Genomic DNA, 18,923 nt, shown 5'->3' on the forward strand with positions numbered 1-18,923 from the left:
CTTCCCACCTCCCCCTCCCCACCCCCTCACAAAGGGTGAGAGACACAGATGAAGACGACCCCTTCTCTCTTGCCGAGAGGACACACAACAAGGGGGTGGGATTAGATCTGACCCCTCTAACCCAATTTACACCTATTATTTACTTACTGCAGCTCCCTGCCCCCAATCCCAGGCCAAGCCTGCAGGGAGAAGGGGGAAGCAGGTGAGTGGATCTATCTCCTAAGTGTAACAGTCTTCATGCTCCAAGACAAAACACTCCTAGCCCTCCCCAGACAGGCAGAAACCTTTCTATTCTGCATGCTCATTGGTTCTCTCAAATCTTCACAACCCTTTTGAAGAAAGACTCCTTTTGGACCTTTAAACTCAATCTTCACTGCCTTAAATTTAAATAACTCACTTTTATTGATGACTTCTTGGAAAAGGGAGGAGAGAAAAGATCTACACTTTCTTCAGCCTAAACTTCTTGAAAGGGGAGACCGTGGGGGCGGGGACATTTTAAAAGAGACCACAGAGAAGTTAGTTCAGTTATCTGAAGACTATTGTTCAAACCTCACTCAATCCCTTTCTACCTGTGTGTCCTTGAGGTGATCCTTTGCCTTTTCTGAGACTCAGTTTCCTCGTCTGTGAAATGGAGATAATAGCATTTCTCCCAGGGTTTTTGTGGGTTTCAAGGAGAAAATAAATGTAACATGCCTGTTGCATGGTGAGTTCTTTCTCTCTCCCCTCAGTCTGGTGTCCCAGCTAGATGGAGCTGGCAGTCCTTGAGTCCTTACTGCTGTCTAAGGTTAAAAGCCAGGACCTACCTGTTCCCATAAACCCTGACTTCCCCAGGCCCAGGGAAGATGGGCAGAACTGGGAAGAAGGCACTCCACACTGGGGGCCTCATTCTCCCTGGCTGGCCCATAGTCTTTGCAGCTGTCATGGTGGACAAATTGGCCCCTGCTCTCTGATCCTGGGGGCTAATGATTTCATGAGTTGCCCCAGCCCAAGGTGCCATGAGCTCATTAGCTGAGACCGTTTATCTAAAAGGCTGTTAAACGGTGGGGGAAAACTAGCTCCCGAAGAGCAAGTCCCTGGATAGCCAGGTCACCTCCCCGCCCCATCCCCAGAAGGTAAGACCCCAAGAGGTGACCTCCCTGTGCCCCTGCACTCCTCACTATAGGCATATGTGAAGCACTGCCCAGCCTTCACCTGCTCTCCTCGCTCTCCAGCAGCTTGCGGTAGGTGGCGATCTCAAAGTCCAGGCCCAGCTTGACGATCATGAGTTCCTGGTACTCCCGCAACTGCCGCACCATGTCTTGCTTGGCCTTCTGCAGGGCGGCCTCCAGCCAGGCTAGCTTGCCCTTGGCACTGTCTGAGGCACCCTCCTCCTGCAGAGCTGGTGCGTTCTTGGCTCCCTCTGGTTCACAGGGCTGGGAGCGAAGGGAAGACCATGGACAAAAGGACATCCTTGGACCCCACACCTCCCTCCCCAAGGATCCAGACCTTTCTCAGAAGCTGGAAGGCCAATGAGGATCACAGATTGTTGTGCTAAGTGAGCACGCCTGTTCTGAAACATACATTCGTGTGTCCACCCTGTTCCTAGGAGGGTGATTTGGGGCTAGCTATCTAGGTTGGCTGAGAGAGAGCCTTTCACATCTATTATGGTGACACTTTTAATATGAGCTCAGATTCTAGAAGCATCAAAGTCTCCTTAGCACATAATGCTGATATTATTGTTTATCAAGGAAACTAACAAGAAGGCTATCCTGTCCTCATAGGAGACTAGAATTTGTAGTTTGGGGAGGAAAAATAATAACAATAGTGCTTGCCTTGGTGAGGTGTGCTTGGTCCTTAGAAAACCAGTGCGGGGATCAGAGCAGCTATGGGTGGTAGGAAAATGAACCCCAACGTGCCTACTCTCTCACTCTGTCACCCCCAGAACCTGAACAGCTCGCCTTCCCTCCCAAAGTCATCACTTCCTGAAGAAGAGAGAACCCCCATGAGTATCCCTCAGAGCCTGAAACACTTGTCAAAGAAAAGACCAGAAGCAGAACCCCTCCCTCTGTAGGGTGGAGTGTGAGCGAGGAGGGACTGACGGAGAGGGAAGCTGGGAGAAAAGAGAGGAGATTGAGAGATAGAGAGGTAGAAAGAAAGAGAGCATTCATGTGGGAACCTCTCTTTTCTCAGGCCTAAGCCTGAGTTGCAAACACAAATGCCTACAGAAGCCTGGCTACAGACATCAAAAGGTAAAGGCCAAATGTTAACTTTGTATCAACAGTATTCAGTTCCACAAAGAAATATGGGTGCTCTCATTTTCCTGAAATCCCAAGACCTCTTTCATTTCTCTACTTTGGATAGAAACATAGCCTCAACATCTTTTCTCTGTCACAGGGATAATAACAGCACCTTTGCTCTTCTACAGGTGATGATAAATGGCAAAACCCTCTGCCTCTGTGTCAGAGGAATCCATTCGGAGTGGTGGGAGCTGCAGCACACAAAAGAGCACATCCCTGTATAAAGAGAGAAAATGGAGGCCTCTCCTCTCTAGCCAGATGTTGCCATGTGGGATCGTAGTTTAATATTGCCAGATCTGCACATTTTTAGAGAACCCAGAAAACTGGCTTTCTAGGTAAGATCTTATAATTTCTGAAGATGAACTCAAATTTAATGCTATGTAGGATAAAAAAACACACAGACATAAAAATGTACATATACATAAAAACATTATACAAACAAGCATACATATTCATACATATTTACCTTTATGGTAATCACTTATCTACATGAAATACAGGGAGCACTATATAAATGTAAGCATGATATACACATACAGCCACACTCCTATTTGCTCAGACATTCACTGTCCATCTATTCCAAAGGAATTGGGGGTGTGCCTAGTCTAGTTGTCATAGATAATGGACGCACCCCTATCTCACCTGATTCCACCCCTGATTCCCACCCCTCACCTGACTCGTATCGAGGTCCACATCCACAGTCAGCTTCTGGATGGCCTGGTTAAGTCTGTTGAGCTCCTCCTTGCTGTGCCTCATACTCTGCGTATGTCTCTGCACTGTCTCCTTTACCTCCTCACACTGTGGGGTTGGGGCAGCAGTGTAAGCAGGAGGATGGGAAGATGAGGAGAGCAAACAAGAGCACTCGACTGAGGCCAGTGAGACAGTTCCAGTACCCCCCATCCACCTGCTATCACAGGCAGATCATCTAACTTCTCTGGGCCTCTGTTTCTCCATCTGTAACTTGGGGATGTTAATCTTTCCTACTTCTATTTCATTCTCCCAAGGGTTATTGGGAGAATGAAGTGCGCTTGGCCGGCACAGTGGTGTGTGTTCTATCAGGCCTGGAGATGCCAAAGGTAGCATAAACTCAGGGACAGAGGGCAATGAGGCAGGGCAACGATCTATTGAGTTGAGTCTTTGGACTGAGATCACATAGGGTTTATCCCAGGAATAGGGGTAATTAAACTCTAGGAAATTGTTATTCGCCACTTATATTATCTAAATTAATACTAAAAGCATTTATGAAAATTCAACAATAATCCCTAAATTTTAAAAATACTTTTAAAAACTTAAGAATAGGAATAAACTTCCTTAATTTGATGAATCTTATTAATGAGAGACAGATCCAGATTCTTGCTCCTTCCACAAACCAAAACCACTATGAGAAGGGCTGTCGAAAGGGAAAAAACAGTGGGCGTTTTCCCCTCCTGCACCAATACCTAAACAGATGGGCACAGTAACTGGTACTGGCACAGTATCTTATACTTTTCAAAGTCTTTTAGTCCACCATCTCACTGGGGCCCACAACCACCTGTGAAGTAGGCCACTTAAATGTTACTGTCTCCATTATCTTTTTCTGGATAAGCTGATGCTCATTACATCTACCATGTAAAGAAGTAGGGGCCCAGAGGGCCATGAGTGACCCTGCCAGTCAACAGCTGAGCTAGATCGAATCTTAAGCCCATGTTCTTTTCTCTACACCCTGAGGGACAGATACACACACACACACACGCACGCGCGCACACACACACACGCACACACACACACCTTCAACTCAAAGAATAGGAACTGTTCAGACCAGCCCACTGCAAATTTCTTTCCAGGGCAGGTGGGGTCTGGGGACACAGATATGAATAGACTGAAAAACATCTCCTACCAATTTCTGCCCTATTCCCACTGCCCACCCTCTCCTGCTCCCATTCCCAAAAGCCGTAGATGCAGCAGACAAGCTTTTTTGCTTGTCTGGGTGGAGTTAAAGACCCCTCATCTGGTGTGAACCAATGAGCCATGTGGAAAGTCTCACCATAGTAAACTAAGCTGCAGTCTCCTCCAAGCCTCTGGTAGCACTAAGCCCAGCTCCAGCCCAAGTTGCTCCCAGAATCCTCACTTCTGAAGGCAAGGCCTCTCCTTCGGGGGGCTTTGTGACCTCACCTTATTACAATTGCAGAGTTCTGACGGTGGGGTGCCAGGGGCTGTTCTGTGAGCCCAGATGGGAAATTGAAGGTCCTAGACTGGAAGGAAGGAGAAGGATGGGAAAGAAAGGGTAATTCGCTTGGGAAAAGTGCGTAGAGCTTGGGCTTCTGGAGCGGGCATTGGGGAACCACAGCATGTGCTTGAGCAAGCCAGCCCTCTGGTGTGAGGTATGATTTAGGGAGGTCTATTTGATAGCAATGTAGAAGACAGACAGGAAGGAGAAAGAGTAGGACAGAAGATTCCAGTTCCAAGATAAAGTAGAAAATCTGGGATGATGACTCTAAACTAAAGAAGTAACCAGGGGACCAGAGAACACAAGTTGCTGTTGACATTTTCTTTTTGTTTTATAAATTTCTCATATATGCAAAAGAGTATATGTAGCACACACTTAATGATTCAAATGTAACAGTAATGGAACAAATTCTTATCTGCCCACCAGTACCTTCAGAGGCCCACGTAGTATCCTTCCTCATCACAGCATCCTCCATCCCTGACCCCATCGAATCTCCAAAGTCACCACAATTCTCATGATTTTCTTTATTATCTTAACATGTATGAACTCCTAAGCAATCGTTTAGTTTTGCCTACCTTTACACTTTGTATAAATAGAATTACACTATGTACTTCTATAAATTCCTTTTTCCTCCTCAACATTCTGTTTGTGAGATTTATTTGTTTTATTTTTCAATGTTGCATAGTATTCTAATTGCGAATAATTCTCTATTTTCTCTTTTGAGTATGCATATATATTTTTTTGTTTTTGTTATAACAAACAATGCTGCTATGAACTTTTTGAAACACATCTGCTTGTGTACTTTGGCAAGAGATTCTTTAGGGTACTGGCTGTCAAATTTCTTAAACCACAACTCAGAATAAGAAATATACTTTATATCATAAATCAATGCCTACATACATATTCATGCACATAAACTGAAATGAGTAATTTTTCATTACTTACTCCTACTATGTACAATGTACTCTGATCCTCAAAGCAATCAACTTAACAAGCTCTTCCATTTTCAATTTATGGCCTCATGTTTTCTCACAAATAGCATATTGATGTTATTATTTATTTAATAATATAAGGAAAATTAAATACCCATGAGCCCACTTATGATACAAGAACCAAAACATTACCAATAATTTATATCTATCTACATACTACCTTGAATTTGTCATCATTCTCTTGCTTTGTTTTTTATTTTATTTTTTTAGTTTTATCACAGGAAGCACACCTGCCACACAAAGGAACAGCCACCCAGTCACCCATAATTCTAGCATCCTGGAGGACCCATCTCCCCACCCACTTCCACACCAGCCTTTTCCTTCCCACCACACACACACACACACACACACACATTACACACATACACCTGCCAAGACACACACACCAGGATCTCTATTATCAAAATGGCCAGAAGTATTAGTCTAAGTATCCCAAGATCAAGTGGAGAAGTTCTTTCTCATGCCTGGTTTCACCTTGTCAGAGATCAGAATCCTCTCCCAAATGACAAACCTAAGAAACGTTCCCTGGCTAACTCTGCTGTTGGTCCATGCCTGTCTGAAATGAACATTGCCCAGGAAGCTTCAGCTGGCCCCAGGAGAGAGAGAGAGAGAGAGAGAGAGAGATCAAACTGAAAGTTCCAGATAGCAAGATCATTCCAGATCTTGTTCTGTTCTTGTGTGCTGTTCCTATTTTTTACGTACATTTCTTGGGTCTTGTGTGCATATAGGCCTCCTCCCTCTGATAGGCAGTTCCAAGCCTTGTCCATTTCTCTCTGTGGGGACCCTGCCTGTCTGGACAGAGGTTGTATATAATAACAGTTCTATCAGATCAGGAGCCCCTGACTTATATGCTTCTCTCTGTGTCTGCTTGTGCCCTGAATGTGTGTCCATCTCCTCTATCAGACTGAGAGCTCATCTAGACCACATCCCTTCTGCCCCTGACTCCCCTTCAGTGCTGAATCCTTAGCATGAGTGAGGTTCAGGAAGTGTGTGAGGGTGTGGTTGGGGCTGGCCATGATATAGTAGTGGCCAGACCAGAGTCTGCAGGCTGAGACACAACTGAAAGCATGGCCAGAATTATATCTTTAAGTGGTCTTACAGGAGCTGGATTTGCAGACTTCACTGAGAGAGCTAAAACAAGATAATCTACATGTCATGGTAACTCTAGGCTGAAGAGATGAAGCAAAAGAAAGAGAAGGATTCTGACCTCTCTCTTATTGCCCATTCCTTTTACAAACCCAGGCATCTGGGTCTGCCTTCCTCACCAGGCAGAGTGGCCATTATGCTTTCTATGGACTTGGGGAATTTTGGTCAGAGAGGTTATGTAATTTTTCACCTAGATGGTAAGTGGCAGAGCCCAGGCTTAAACCCAGGTGTGTCTGATTCCAGAAACACTCTTGACCACTACACCATGGAAAAAGAAGAAATGTTTTTCTGAAATGGCCACACGGATGTTCAAGATGTTTCATAATAATGGCTCGGGTTACCAAAGTAGATATGCACATACACACTTTTACACACACACACCTTTTATATAGTATCCCTATATCCCTTTGGCTGGCACACCTCTGAGCAAGGCCCTCTCCAGATCAAACACTTCTGATGCTCAGCTTGACATTCTAAGCCCACCTGCCCATCCACCACATCCACCATCTGTTCTCAGCCTGCCTCCTTTCTCCCTGCCCTCATCCATCCCCTGTTTTTCAACTTAAGTGGACTGGCAGCTGCTCCTCTCACATTCTATGGCTTCCATTGCTTTGTATCTTTTGTATCTTTTTTTACATCATTCCTTCTCCCTCTCTCATCTCAGCACAACCAGTTCCTCACCACTTTTCAAGCCCAACAAAACTGTCATCTCCTCCAAGGACCCTGAACCGACCTCTGGCCCCAAACCCATGAGCTGGAGGCTCACTCTCCTGACAAGTCCTCCTGGCATGGTATTTCTACATTAGAGTCAGACACCCTGCAGTTTTGTATTAGGGCCTTCTATGAATGCCTGCCATGCCTGGGTACCACAGCCTCTCCCTTCACACTCCGAGCCTGGTTCCTGCTGGGTGCTCAGCAGGTCTTTGCTGCCTGTCTTAAATTGGCTCCCGGGGCTACTGGCGGTAAAAAAGAAACCTGACAACCAAGACAGAGCATTAGCCTTTCATCAATAGACTGGTGGATTGGAGATAAAAGGGACAAGGGAATGATTTCTAGACATCCGGCCAAGAATGGAGCAGCAAGCATAAGTACCGATCCTCTCTACAGAGAAATCTGTCCTTGATTGTATATGAACTCTCTCAGGCTTCAGTTCATTTTTCTCCCCTGGATTCCAAGAATAATAAAGGGGACACCAGAGAGCGTGCTTTCCCGAGGCTGGGTGAGGGACACTTTGGGGGACCACTGTGCTCTAGCTGTCAAACCTTTCAGTTCCATCCACTTCGGGTTGTTTTCTTAGTGGGCACAACTCAGCCTGCAGCCCTCTGGTCTCTCTGGATTTTAATGCACTTAATTTTCTATCAGAACACGGGCTGATTACTAACCACCTCATTGATGTGAAAGCACAGAAGATCCACTCCATCCACCCGCCAAAACGCAGAAAGAGGTCCAAGCAAGCATCATGTAAGTGCCTCCATAAGTCTAATTTAAGTCCTAGATGCTTCGGGATAAGTACATTTTCTCTTGTGAGGAGACACCAAAGGAAGACTTCTCCAATATTCCATTCTCTGGAGAAATTTGAAGCAGGAATGCATAATCCTGAAGCCATTAGTCTCAGAGCTGGTGACCCCAGCTTCAGCTGGGAGTAGAAGCACAAAGCATAATGGAGCTGGGCTCTATCTTCTACAGAAGACAGAACTAAGGTTGGGCTGAAAGTCCTGCAAAACCAAAGGTGGACCAAAATCAAGGCTGGACCAAAGGGATCCAGGCCCAGAAGAGCGTTGGAAAGATGGCAAAGGGGACAGTGGGGCACTCCCTGAAAATGGGATGCCAAGCAGCCCCAAACCAGGCACAGCTGCTGCTAATGACCTCTGGGTTTCCAGGATTTAATTACCCTTTGCACAAAAATAACTCATATTTAAAAGCAAAGGAAGCTAAGGATGATTTGCATGGTTCTCTTTAATACTGGCTGCGAGTTAATACTCTGGTTTCCTCTGCCCATAACTGGACATGTTATTAACTTCTATTATGATGGGTTTGGCCTTCTAGAGTTGGTGGCCATGACCAGGTATCATTCAAGGGGAAGGCTTTGGATCGGACAGATTTCTCTAAGAGCCCAAAGCCTAGCAGTGTGGGCTCCTGCCTTACAGAGGAACTCGACCCTCACTCAGCCCTTAAAAACTCAGACTTTGAGAGGAGCCAGCATGAGGGAGGGTTGGGAGCTGCCTTTCAGGTTCTAACTCTGCCCCTCTATGGAGCCTGCTATGCATGACCTTAAGCAAGTCACTGGACCACTCTGAGTTCACCTCCCTAATCAGGTAAACCTAAAAAGGATGCCTGGTGGTTAGATGAGATAATGCATTATAAAGACCTCACACGCTGTAGGCACTCTGGAAACGCAACTCAACTCCTTCCCTTCTCCCTAGCAGAGTAGAGAAGGGTACAGGCAGCCATTTCCTGGAGAGGAACGGGTAAGTGTGACACTTACAAGGAGAGGAGCTATGAGCTGAGTTCTGAGAGAGAAGAGAAAATTTTTGCCCAAAGGAAGGCCAGATAAATGCAAATTAATAATAGAATAAACAGAACAAACAAACATTTAGGGAGCTCTTTAAGTGCTAGGTTGGGCACTAAATGTATTCCCGTCCATTATTTCATTAAGTCCTCCTAACGATTCTCAAGATGGGTACTATTTTCCTTATTTTGCAAATGAGGAAACTGAGGCTCAGAAAGTTTATTCACCTGTCCAAGATCATGACAAGAAAATACAGGACTGACTTCAGAGATCCTTGCCGTTCAACACGTACACCCCACACCACGCGAAGATGCACGGATAACTGAGAGCAAGGCTTCCCAGCCTGCAGGATGGTTTCGCGGGGCTTGGGACCCAAGGAGCGGCCGGGTGTGCCCAGCTGCCTAACCCGGGGACTGAGCCAGGAATCCAGTACTACCCCGGCCAAGTCTCGCAGAGTGGCGTAGGGTGCCCGCCCCGAGCCCGTAGCGCAGGGCGGGCTGAGCTGACCAGGCACTTCCTGGCCCCATAAAGCGCGGGCGGGGGTCGAACGCCGTTTTATGGTGGCGGCCGGGCGGTCCGGCCCGCTTTGATTCCCGGTGGAACAAGGCGCGAGGGCCGACCTCCAAGCTCGTAAACGCACTGGCCGCTCGCAGCCTCTCCGGGCCTGCGATATAAGGCTCCGCACAGGCTTCGGGGTTTAGCTCCCGTCACTGCTTCCGCCGCCGCCGAATCATGTCCTGTCTGTCCTCCCGCATCGGTGCCCCCTGCGGGGTCCGCGCCTTCAGCTGCGCCTCCGCCTGCGGGCCCCGGCCCGGCCGCTGCTGCATCACCGCCGCCCCCTACCGCGGCATCTCCTGCTACCGCGGCCTCACCGGGGGCTTTGGCAGCCAGAGCGTCTGCGGGGGCTTCCGCTCTGGCTCCTGTGGCCGCAGCTTCGGATACCGCTCGGGCGGCGTGTGCGGACCCAGCCCGCCCTGCATCACCACCGTGTCGGTCAACGAGAGCCTCCTCACTCCCCTCAATCTGGAGATCGACCCCAACGCGCAGTGCGTGAAGCACGAGGAGAAGGAGCAGATCAAGTGTCTCAACAGCAGGTTCGCCGCCTTCATCGACAAGGTGGGTGTCCTTGATCACACCCTTCCTGAACCTTCAGTTCCTAGGCTGGGCTACTGAAGTGGAGTCAGGGTTAGGAGGGATGTGGTCCAGGTGAACTCTCAGTCTGATGATGGAGGAGATGGACACACATCCAGGGCACAGACAGACACAGAGCGATGACTATAGGGCAGGGGCTCCTCATTTGGTAGCATTTTTATTATATACGACCTCTGTCCAGATAGGCAGGGACCCCACAGACAAGGTGGGTGTCCTTGAGCACACCCTCTTCTGAGCCTGGAGATCCTGGAAGGATCTGGAAATTCTCAGGTCAGTCTCTCTAGAAATGAGGGAGTGCTGATATTTTATGTGATAACATTAGGTGGTACATTAAAGTATTAAATAACATTGAAATACCTGATGAGAAAATTCATCTCCTTTCAAGTATGTTTCAATCTTTTAGATTAAATGGAGAAAATATCATTGGATGCCAACATGTCATTAACATTTCTCTAATATTTGCTACTCTGTCACTGTTACAGAGAGCAAGCCTCAGGTTCGGAGCTGTCTGATGCGAGTTTCAGCTACAACTTAATATTTTACGATTTTCTTTTATGAATGCAAAGCGATGTTGGTTTTACAAATATGGTGATAATATACAGTTACCCCTCTTACCCCATTTAAGTGTAAATGTTAAGTGAATCCATTTATAGATAAATCATGAGTAAAATAGTACGAGAGAATGACAAAATCCTGAAGTCAGCGTATGAAGGGTTCATATTTGGGAGTCGCTGCCACCCCCTAGTCCAGCCCTTTGAAAAAAAGACAGGGATATAGGGCAAGAGGACTGCCCAAGTGACTACAGAGAGTGGGTGACAGAGCACGACTCCAAGCCCAGGCTCTCTCCATCTCTCCAGGCCCCTGGGGCTAGATCATCCAAAGCTTGGGATCCAGCTACCCCTCTCCTCTCCAGCAGGAGCTAGTCCACCTCAGCAGACTCTGCACCCTGAGTGTGCTGGCATTCAAACCTGGAAAAGGTGGCCAGGCGTAGAGCATGGAAAAGCTCCTGGCCCAGGAGCAGGCAGCCTGGGCTCTACGCCCAGCCTCTCCACTGATTTGCTGTGTGATGCTGAGCAGCAGCTTCCCCTCTCAGCCCCAGTGTTCTCCGACCAGAGCTGTGTGGGTGAGTATGTGAGCTGGCCATGACTCTGAAAGGAAAGATGAGAGCCCAGGCAGCCATGAGACTCACCACCGCAGCTCAAGCCCTGTCAACTAAGATCACCTGAAATGATTCCATATAATATCAGCGGTCCTGGTTCCCTATTTCTGGAAGTTCCAAACAGGGAATTCCCAGCTGCACTCATCGAGTTGGGTGAAAAGATACCAGGGCGAAAGCCAAGGTAACATCTCAACTCCAGCAAGATATATGAGAAATGAAAAATGAGGACAGGGACCTAGTCATGTTTGCTGATGTCCTTCCTGGCCAGCATAGTGCACATATTGTTGCCATTGCATCTCTCAAGTTTCAATAACTGGTGTGCCTCACTTCCCTACAGTTCTCACCATCCCTACTTTCTAGAACCTCCTCCCACTCACATTACCTGCCTGGCCTTCAGAGACATCTGAGTGTCCAACATAGGAGTCCTGGCCACCTAAGACCACACCCCATCCTCCCCTGTGCTTCCCCAGGCCCCAGTCATCCTGCTTGGTGAGAGCCTGCTCTTCTGACTTCCCCAGTCAGGAAGCCTTTCCCATCTTGACCGTCCAAACAATGGCTTACCCAGCCCCATTGTTTGGACATAGATAAACATGTCCAAACATGTCCTCTGTGGCCAAAAAGGACATAGATAAACCTGGTGATGCTCATAGTGAAAGCCTTTCATCCAACTCTCTCTCTCCCACCCTGCTTTACATTTCTTTCCTCCAGGAAGCCTTCCTTGATTGTCACTACCCTCCACCCCTACCTGCCCCCCAGCCCAACTGTAACCCAGTATAGCCCGTATGCCCCCTCATTTTCTCACTCACCCCACTCGAGCCCACCTGAACAGAACCTCACTCAGGCCTGAACAAGCAATCATGAAATGAGGATACTACCAGTGCATCCTTAGGCCAGGAGAGCTCAGCAGGGGCCATTCTGTCTACCCCTTGCCTCTGCACACTTTGCTGCTAGTTCTATCTTGACTGCCTCTATGCCTATGCTCTTAGAAGGGCTGGGGATATTGTCTCCTCCCCTCAACTTTTCTCCCACTTCTACACCAGGTGCGCTTCCTGGAGCAGCAGAACAAACTGCTGGAGACCAAATGGCAATTCTACCAAAACCGCAAGTGCTGTGAGAGTAACCTGGAGCCACTGTTTGAGGGCTACATCGAGACGCTGAGGCGGGAGGCCGAGTGTGTGGAGGCCGACAGCGGAAGGCTGGCCTCAGAGCTCAACCACGTGCAGGAGATGATGGAGGGCTACAAGAAGAAGTGAGTGCATCGGGGAGGAGAGTGTGGAGAAAGGAAATGGGATTAATTCAAAGCAGGAAAGATTTGGGTCGCGCTACAAGAGGAAATTTCCAGAAGGAAGAAGACAGTGACAGGAAGCCTATGGGGAAAGTTCTCCTTTTCTGGGATGGGAATTTAAACGCTGGAGAGAGTCTGAGCTGCTCCGACTACCTCATCATTATGTGTCTATTTCATTGATTTACTATACATTTGTTGAGCATCTACTCTATGTTCTAGGTGCTATTTTGGCCCTGAGATTGGGTAGGGGTAAAAAATGTGTGGAGGGGAGGAAAGAGGGATACCAGAACTAGAGCAGGGTTCCTGCCCCCCAGGAAGTTACAATCCAGAAACAGAGGGAAATGTACAAGGCACCCACCCTGGCCTATATCATGAATGAGGGTCCCTGTAACAGGAAAAGCAGTGAGTGACATGGGTTGAGTTGAGTGCCAAGAGGAAAAGGATGGACAAGGTCCTTTCTAGTCTAACATTTTTTGATTCTTTGACCACCTCCAAATGATCTAGTTCCTGAAATGTGTCTGTCTGGACCTTCATTCTCTCTTTTTTTCCCTCTTCAAATCCCAGCCTATTGACATTCTAGTCACTGAACTTTGTGCCCTTTGTCTCCAGGTATGAAGAGGAAGTGGCACTAAGAGCCACCGCTGAGAATGAATTTGTGGCCCTGAAGAAGGTGAGTGACCCCAGAATACTGTCCCACAACTCAGAACTGAGGGCAGAGGCAGGAGGGAGCTCTCCATAATTCAGAGAGGCTGAGTGACTCCCCAAAATCACATACCCCAACCTCTCCTCTGTTCCTTTTCTCAAATTCCTCAATGCTCCCTGGGTGACCCTAATGCCAGAGCACACTGTCTGCTTCAAGAAGGGCAATCTTCTCCCCGATCCGAGGTAACTCCCATCTGGCTGATGACTTCCCACTTCCTTTTGCCCTGTACCTGGCAGACAGTAGACACTCAACAATGATTTGTGAATGAAAGAGCACATGAATGCTACAAGGTGGCTTCATCCTCAGGCTGGCAACAGGTGGGAAATGCTGGCATGAACAGTGCTGTTGTTCCTCACCTCTTAGACTTGACTCGGCACAAGTGCCATCATGTGCACTCTCGCCAAGTTCTTTCGACCACCTCCATATGAGGAAGGCAGGGGTTACTGCGAGGAAACTGAGGCATAGAAGTCAGAGGTCTTGCCTTGGGTCGCACTGGCTTAAAAGGGGCAGAGTTGATCCCTGAGACCTCTTCTCTGCCTAGATTTAGATTTAGATCTAGATTTCTTTCCATGATATTCCAGAGCAGAGGCATCATTAGAATTGACCCATTTTACATTAGATCCTAAGTTTCAGTGACTGTACGAGATGTGGATTCTAGAGGAATCATCCCAGTAGGTACCAGAGGAAGTGCCTGGAAACCTCATCTCCCTCCCTTACCCAAACCTGCTCCTAACCCGTCTAACTGCGTAAAGGACTGCATCGACACCCTGATATCAGACCCTGGGATGAGAGGCTGAGGAGAGTCTCCAGGGAGTTTGCCCAGCCTGGTGGGCTACCTCTCTCTGGTGGGGAGAGTTCTGTGTCATATCCCCAGTGATCCTCCTGTCCCACCCTCTGCCCTTTAGGACGTGGACTGTGCCTACCTACGCAAATCAGACCTCGAGGCCAATGCAGAGGCCCTGATCCAGGAGATTGACTTCCTGCGGCGACTGTATGAGGAGGTGAGGGACCAGAGAGCAGTGGGGCAGCAAAGAAGATGAATTAGATCTTGGAAAGCACTTGCCACCATTTGGCTTCTGAACCCTCTGCATTGGGGGAGTGCAGAGTAGAGTTGAGAGACCTAAGGCACGTTTACTGTCAGAAAGTGAAGTGTAGCTTGGTGTCTAATCTGCCCTGCCCCAGACAAGCTGGTGTTCCTGGTTACTGTGTTGGCAATTATAAATTGAGAAATTTATTTATCACAAATTGATAAATTCTGGTCCCAGACCACAAGGGTCCAGACAGAAGCTCTGACTGAAATCGGGCAGTGGGCCTCAGACATGGGCTCATCTCAGCCTCAGGACTCTGAGTCTGAGGACCATTGAGAGGTCCTGGAGTTTAGGGGGAGATGTCACCTTGGAGGTTGGGGCTTCAGACAGTGAGGCTATGGAGGAAGCAGGGGAAGGGGACAGGGAAGGACCGTGAGAGGGTGGACTGCTCAGAAGCAGGTGTTCTGGTTGAAGAAGCTCTTACCACGCTCCTTCCCCCACAGGAGATCCGTATCCTTCACGCCCACATCTCAGACACTTCGGTCGTCGTCAAGATGGACAACAGCCGGGACTTGAACATGGACTGCATCATTGCTGAGATCAAGGCTCAGTATGATGATGTTGCCAGCCGCAGCCGGGCCGAGGCAGAGTCCTGGTACCGCAGCAAGGTGAGTGCCCAGCACCCGCTTCCCAACAACCCAGCAAGAGGGATACTAAAAGGGCTTTGATGTTTGTCTAGGTGAATGGGCAAGTGAAGGGCAGGCAGCTCTCAGTATGAGGTGATATATGTGCAAGCTGTGGGGCTCAGGAGAATGACATATCTTGTGCCCTATAAGTGTCTCCCCCTCCCACCAGTGTGAGGAGATGAAGGCCACAGTGATCCGGCATGGGGAGACCCTGCGCCGCACCAAGGAGGAGATCAATGAGCTGAACCGCATGATCCAGAGGCTGACCGCCGAGGTCGAGAATGCCAAGTGCCAGGTACAGGAGACTGACCTGCCCCTCGGTGTAGAAAGAGAAAAGGGCAAGCCTGCAGAGGGAGTTTCAAAGTTGACACCTTGTCAAAGAGTAGAAAAAGGAGCAAACATCAAGCATTAGGTGAGTCTCCTCCATGAAAAACACTCTCCATTCCACTGAATGGGGGAGGGAGGTTGGGATTTGAGGAGCAGTATGGAGTAGAAAGGAGTGACTGGGATTTTCTTGGTCTTGGGGACAGAAAGGGTCAGAAGAAATACCTCTGGTGTGAGGGGCAGGAAACGAGATTGTCAAACCAGCCCTGCCACTAGCTTACCACGTGATTTAGAGTAAGCCATTTCACCTTTCTGGCCCATTGTTTTCGATCAGTGACCACACATGCCCATGTCCCAGAGGTTAGTAAATGAGTGAAGAAGGCTGTATTGAAGGCACTAGGGTGTGGTAAACTAGAAATCACAAAGGGCAGAGCTAATCGGATCCAACTGAGGCAGGCTCTATGGAAATGCAAGTCCAGTGGGGCCAGAGCCTTAGATTTTTCCAGAAGAGCCAGGAATCTGGACTTTCATGTTAAAATTCAAAAATTTTAAAAGATACTGTGCCAGCATTCCTGGGAGCACTAATTTGCAACCCCTGACCTCATAAATGAGTGAGGCCCCTTCTTCCTCTGACAATCAGTGGTCACTAGATGCCTGGCCTCTGACCCCAAATCCAGAACTCGAGCTTTAGTAACCCTCCCCTGCCTCCCAGAACACCAAACTGGAGGCTGCAGTGACCCAGTCTGAGCAGCAGGGTGAGACGGCCGTCAGCGACGCACGCTGCAAGCTGGCCGAGCTGGAGGCCGCCCTGCAGAAGGCCAAGCAGGACATGGCCTGCCTGCTCAAGGAGTACCAGGAGGTGATGAACTCCAAGCTGGGCCTGGACATCGAGATCGCCACCTACAGGCGCCTGCTGGAGGGCGAGGAGCAGAGGTGAGGACTACACCTGTGGGGAGGATGTCTCTCCAATCTCCCGGAACTGTGTTTAGAGCTAAGAGCATGTTCCCATATTACTTGCATCTAATTTGCATCGGGATTACTTGAAGGAGAGAATATGCAAGCTTTGCTCCCCCAACTAATTTTTGTCTCTTTGCTCTCCCCACAGGTTGTGTGAGGGCATTGGTGCTATAAATGTCTGTAAGTAATCTATCTATACTGTGGATTCTGAAATAAGGTTTTGGGGTTCCTGGTGAGCAGACTTTTCCTTAAAGGACCAGATAGTAAATATTTTAGGCTTGTGGGCCATGCAGTCTGTCTCAACCATTCAATTCTGTCATCGTAATGTGAAAGCAGCCACATCGACAAGCAATACTTAACAAATAGATCTGGCTGGGTTCAACAAAACTTCATTTACAAATGCACAACCACAATTTAAAGACCCTAGAAGAACAGAGAAGAATGTGGCGGTGAAAGATTATAACTTAAGTATTTTTGCCTATAGGGAGGGCCTGGGCTAAGTTTATCAAGGATGCTTGAGGTTAGACTGCAGGAAGGAGTGCCCAGATGTGAGGGTGTTTGTGGGGTGAAGGAGGGAACTAGAAATAGAGGGGAGGAGCTCTGAGCAAGAGAAAGGGGCTCTGGTTGGCAGGCAGGGGCCGTCGACTACCACCTGGCACAGGGACTAAGCCCCGTCCTCCTCCTCCAGGTGTCAGCAGCTCCCGGGGTGGGGTTGTCTGCGGGGACCTCTGCGTGTCGGGATCCCGGCCTGTGACCGGCAGCGCCTGCAGCGCCCCCTGCAGTGGGAACCTGGCGGTGAGCACGGGAATGTGCGCGCCCTGCGGACAGAGCTGTGGCAGCAGCCGCTTGGTGCGATTTGCTTAGCGCCTCTCTTTGTGCAAATACCGATCCGCGAGCGAACCGGCCCCAACTCCAGCGACCTGCCCAGACCTCAAAAAGAGTCTGGGCTTAAGACGGAAGGGCTTCGGGAACCAGCCGGCCTGACCCTGCCTACACTGCTGCCTTAATTTCTCGAACCACAGCCCTTCACCCCCACCCGATCCTCCGCTTGTCTCTTCATTTCTTCCAGGGAGGCGGAGCTCCCCGCCCCATGTCTTGGCGGCTCTTCCCCTTCCCTTAGAGTCTAAACGACTAGGTTTCCTCGCAGCCCTGTGCAAATATCCAGTCCTGACTTGGGCTGCTGTGGAGGCTTGGACTCCCGTGTCTTCTAAGGGACCGGTTGGCTCTAGGGCCCCTCAAGTGTGGAAGTGCTGCTGGTGTTGTGCCTTCCCTACCCTGTAAACCAGCGCACAGTGACTGAGGCTCTGTCTCCCTGGGGAAAACTTTCCGCAGCTGCTTGGGCTCCCTCTCCCTTGTGCTTGGTCTCCACGTTTTCAATAAAGCTCACGGGTCATATAAATCGCACTGGAGACTCCCTACGCGCCTCTGTGTTACACATGTGGACTTCCGACCCAGTTTTTACCCCCGTTGTATGCAACAGAGGAGCCGTTCTCTACCGAAGAGGCAGAGAGGGCTGCCACAGGTGCCACACTCCTACATTCTGAAGTGTGCAGGGGCATGGCCCCGCAGACCCAAAACCCAGACACACAGAAGAACAGAAGGAGCTGGCAGGGAAGTGAGAAGGACAACAGGGGAGCGCCTGGCTCTCCTGACACCTTGGGTGGGGACCTCATCACGAGGGCTGTTGGGACATCAGTAGTCCACTTCTTCCACTCTCTCACTCCAGCCCCATCTCAACATGTGAAAATTCCTAACCATGGGATCAAATATAGACTTCCCCAACCCCCAGAAACCAAACACTCCCTTGATAGCCCCCTACCCCACACACGTACCACCATCACACCTGGGGATGGGGGTCCCAGACACAGAGCCTTCCCATCTCCTCCCCAGTACCCATCATATGTGCTGCTATCCATCTTGGATGGATAATCCCAAGCATAGACCGTAAGAACGGCCCCCACACTCAGTCACATAGACCCCACATCAGACACCTGACACATAGATGCCCCGTCAAGTACATACTTAACACACATATGCCCCAACCCCCAGGAGTCTATATGCACAGCCCATCCCTCAGCTCATGGACCCAGGCACAGAACCACCACTAGGAACTCAGAGACTCTGGGGGACCCCTCATCCCAGCCCTCTCCCAAGCACACTCAGACCTTCTCCCACCACCACCCCCCCAGAACTCCAGACCCAGAGGGCCTCCTCCAGGGCCTCAAACACACTCACTGTCCAGGGCAGGAAGGGCTGAGGGCAGCTGGTATGAGAGTTGGCTGGTCTACCAGGAAACAGGGGTGGGAGAGGGCTAGCAGCACAGGAGTGGGGTTCAAACAGCCCTTCCACCCCCTTCAGCAGGAAAAGACTCCAGCGCCCACTTCCTGGCAGAGCCAGAACCTCCCTGGGGGTATCTCTGGGCTTCTTGAGAGGAGTTGGAATGCCCAGGGAGGGAGCCAAGGCCTCACAGTGGATAAGAGCCAAATTCCTTAGAGCAGCA

At 49.3% G+C, this 18,923-nt stretch overlaps 2 protein-coding genes across 2 annotated transcripts in view; one reads left to right on the forward strand and one right to left on the reverse strand.

Annotated features, from left to right (window-relative positions):
• The window catches only part of LOC120602190 (keratin, type II cuticular Hb1-like), a 3,680-nt gene extending 550 nt beyond the window's left edge, over positions 1–3,130 (reverse strand). The window contains exons 1-2 of the mRNA XM_039862205.1: positions 2,949–3,130; positions 1,192–1,412 (exon numbers count right to left, since the gene is read on the reverse strand). Of these exons, the coding sequence (XP_039718139.1) occupies positions 1,192–1,412; positions 2,949–3,032 (305 nt within the window). The 5' untranslated portion in view covers positions 3,033–3,130. The remainder of the gene's footprint in view (positions 1–1,191; positions 1,413–2,948) is intronic.
• A 6,427-nt stretch (positions 3,131–9,557) lies between these two features.
• On the forward strand, positions 9,558–17,827 carry LOC120602210 (keratin, type II cuticular Hb1-like). Its single transcript, XM_039862236.1, has 9 exons — positions 9,558–10,245; positions 12,481–12,689; positions 13,335–13,395; positions 14,334–14,429; positions 14,960–15,124; positions 15,312–15,437; positions 16,179–16,399; positions 16,572–16,603; positions 17,112–17,827. The coding sequence occupies exons 1-9, from the start codon at positions 9,862–9,864 to the stop codon at positions 17,285–17,287; spliced, it is 1,470 nt and encodes a 489-aa protein (XP_039718170.1). The 5' UTR covers positions 9,558–9,861; the 3' UTR covers positions 17,288–17,827.
• Positions 17,828–18,923: the final 1,096 nt, after the last annotated feature.

This window comes from Pteropus medius, unplaced genomic scaffold (genome assembly GCF_902729225.1).
Source record: "Pteropus medius unplaced genomic scaffold, Ma_sr-lr_union100, whole genome shotgun sequence".
In the NCBI taxonomy this organism is placed as follows: Eukaryota; Metazoa; Chordata; class Mammalia; order Chiroptera; family Pteropodidae; genus Pteropus; species Pteropus medius.

Bases quoted from the DNA above. Each gene is read 5' to 3' on its own strand.
- LOC120602210 (XM_039862236.1), top strand. From the start codon at position 9,862: ATGTCCTGTCTGTCCTCCCGCATCGGTGCCCCCTGCGGGGTCCGCGCC. The intron at 15,125-15,311 runs GTGAGTGCCCAG...CCCTCCCACCAG, and splicing joins AGTCCTGGTACCGCAGCAAG to TGTGAGGAGATGAAGGCCAC. The intron at 15,438-16,178 runs GTACAGGAGACT...CCTGCCTCCCAG, and splicing joins TCGAGAATGCCAAGTGCCAG to AACACCAAACTGGAGGCTGC.